At 57.6% G+C, this 2,050-nt stretch overlaps 1 protein-coding gene across 1 annotated transcript in view; it reads left to right on the top strand.

Moving 5' to 3' along the window:
* The window catches only part of LOC121342690 (metastasis-associated protein MTA2-like), a gene marked incomplete at its 3' end in the record, with an annotated part of 9,307 nt that overhangs the window by 4,932 nt on the left and 2,325 nt on the right, over positions 1-2,050 (top strand). Inside the window, exons 5-7 of the mRNA XM_041417286.1 lie at positions 59-158; positions 1,295-1,483; positions 1,927-2,041. Of these exons, the coding sequence (XP_041273220.1) occupies positions 59-158; positions 1,295-1,483; positions 1,927-2,041 (404 nt within the window). The remainder of the gene's footprint in view (positions 1-58; positions 159-1,294; positions 1,484-1,926; positions 2,042-2,050) is intronic.

Here is a 2,050-nt window from a genome sequence, read left to right as displayed (position 1 = left end):
CTGGGGGGGGGTCGGGGGGATTGGGGGGACCCCGCTGACCCCCCCATGTCCCCCCCAGGGCCGTGGGGACGTTTGCCCGGGCGCTGGACTGCAGCAGCTCCATCCGCCAGCCCAGCCTGCACATGAGCGCGGCCGCGGCCTCGCGGGACATCACCCTGGTAAAGGGGGGCCCCCAGCACCCCAAAACCTCCCTTGGAGCCCCCAGTTCCCATTGGGAGACCCCAAAACCTCCCTTGGAGCCCTCAGTTCCCATTGAGGGACACCAAACCTCTCTTAGAGCCCTCAGTTCCCACTAGGAGACCCCAAAACTTCCTTAGAACCCCCCCATTTCCCACTGGCATACCCTAAAACCTCCCTTAGAACCTCTCAGTTATCACTGGGAGACCCCAAATTTTCCTTCGAGCCTTCAGTTCCCATTGGGAGACCCCAAAACTTCCTTAGAACCCCCCCCATTTCCCACTGACGTACCCTAAAACCTGCCTTGGAGCCCTCAATTCCCACTGGAATACCCCAAAATCTCTTTTAGATCTCTCACTTCCAACTAGGAGACCCCAAAACTTCCTTAGAAGCCATCCATTTACTGCTGGGATACCCCAAAACCTCCTCAGAGCGCCCCGTTTTCCACTGGGAGACCCCAAAACTTCCTTAGAACTCCTTATGTGTCATTGGGACACCCAAAAACCTTTTTAGATCTCACATTTGCCAATTCAGACACTTTAAAAGTGCTTAGAGTTCTTCGTTTTCTACTGAGACATCCCAAAAACCTTTTCAGAGCCTTTCAGTTTCAACTGAAACACCCCAAAAACTTCTTTAGAACTTCTCATTTCCCTCTCAGAAACCCCAAAATCTGCTTAGAGCTTTCCCAGGACTTCCAACACCTCCCTTACATGACCCCAACACTCTTCTGAGATACCCCAAATCTTCATTAGACCCCCCAAACTCTGCATTAGAGCCCTCCCAGTGCCCCCAGTATGTCCCATTGTCCCCAGTTCCACGCCATGGACACGCTGCAGAGGAATGGCTGTGACCCCCCCACGCTGGTGCCACAGGGGGGCCCTGAAACCCCCCCAAACCTGCCCCAAAACCCCCCTTAGAGCCCTCCCAGTGCTCCCAGTACGTGCCATTGTCCCCAGTTCCACGCCATGGACACGCTGCAGAGGAATGGCTGTGCCCCCCCCACGCTGGTGCCACAGGGGGGCCCTGAAACCCCTAAAACCCCCCAAACCTGCCCCAAAACCCCCCTTAGAGCCCTCCCAGTGCCCCCAGTACTCCCAGTATGTGCCATTGTCCCCAGTTCCACGCCATGGACACGCTGCAGAGGAATGGCTACGACCTGGCACGGGCCATGGCCACGCTGGTGCCGCAGGGGGGGCCGGTGCTGTGCCGGGATGAGATGGAGGAGTGGTCGGCCTCCGAGGCCATGCTCTTCGAGGAGGCCCTGGAGAAATACGGCAAGGACTTCAACGACATCCGGCAGGACTTTGTGAGTGGAGGGGGGGGGGGGGCCCCTTTTTGGGGGTCCTGGGGGGTCCTGGGGCGTTAATTATCGATATCCCCGTTAATTAGCCACAGCCCGTTAATTGCCGATATCCCCGTTAATTGCTGATATCCCGTTAATTACCTACATCACGTTAATTGGGGGGGGGTTCCCATTAATTGGGTGGGTTCCCATTAATTACCCGCACCCCTTTAATTGGGGGGGAATCCGTTAATTGGGGGGGGGGTCCCGTTAATCACTCGCACCCCGTTAATTGGGGGGGTCCCGTTAATTCCGGCTGCCCTGTTAATTCCTTAATTACCCATTCCCCGTTAATTAACGTTCTTCCCCGCTGGGGGGGGGGGGGGGGGGAGCCCCTTTTTGGGGGTCCTGGGTGGTCCTGGGGGGCTCGGGGATCTCTCTGAGCCCGGGGTTGGGTGTGCTCGCAGCTGCCCTGGAAGTCGCTGGCCAGCATTGTCCAGTTCTACTACATGTGGAAAACCACTGACCGCTACATCCAGCAGGTACGGGCTGGGCAGGGGGCTCGGGGGGCTCAAATGGGGGGTTTGGGGG

This window comes from Onychostruthus taczanowskii, unplaced genomic scaffold, assembly GCF_017590055.1.
Source record: "Onychostruthus taczanowskii isolate IOZ18803 unplaced genomic scaffold, ASM1759005v1 scaffold550, whole genome shotgun sequence".
In the NCBI taxonomy this organism is placed as follows: domain Eukaryota; kingdom Metazoa; phylum Chordata; class Aves; order Passeriformes; family Passeridae; genus Onychostruthus; species Onychostruthus taczanowskii.
Note: the sequence above shows the minus strand (reverse complement) of the source record. Positions and strands in the feature narration are given on the sequence as shown.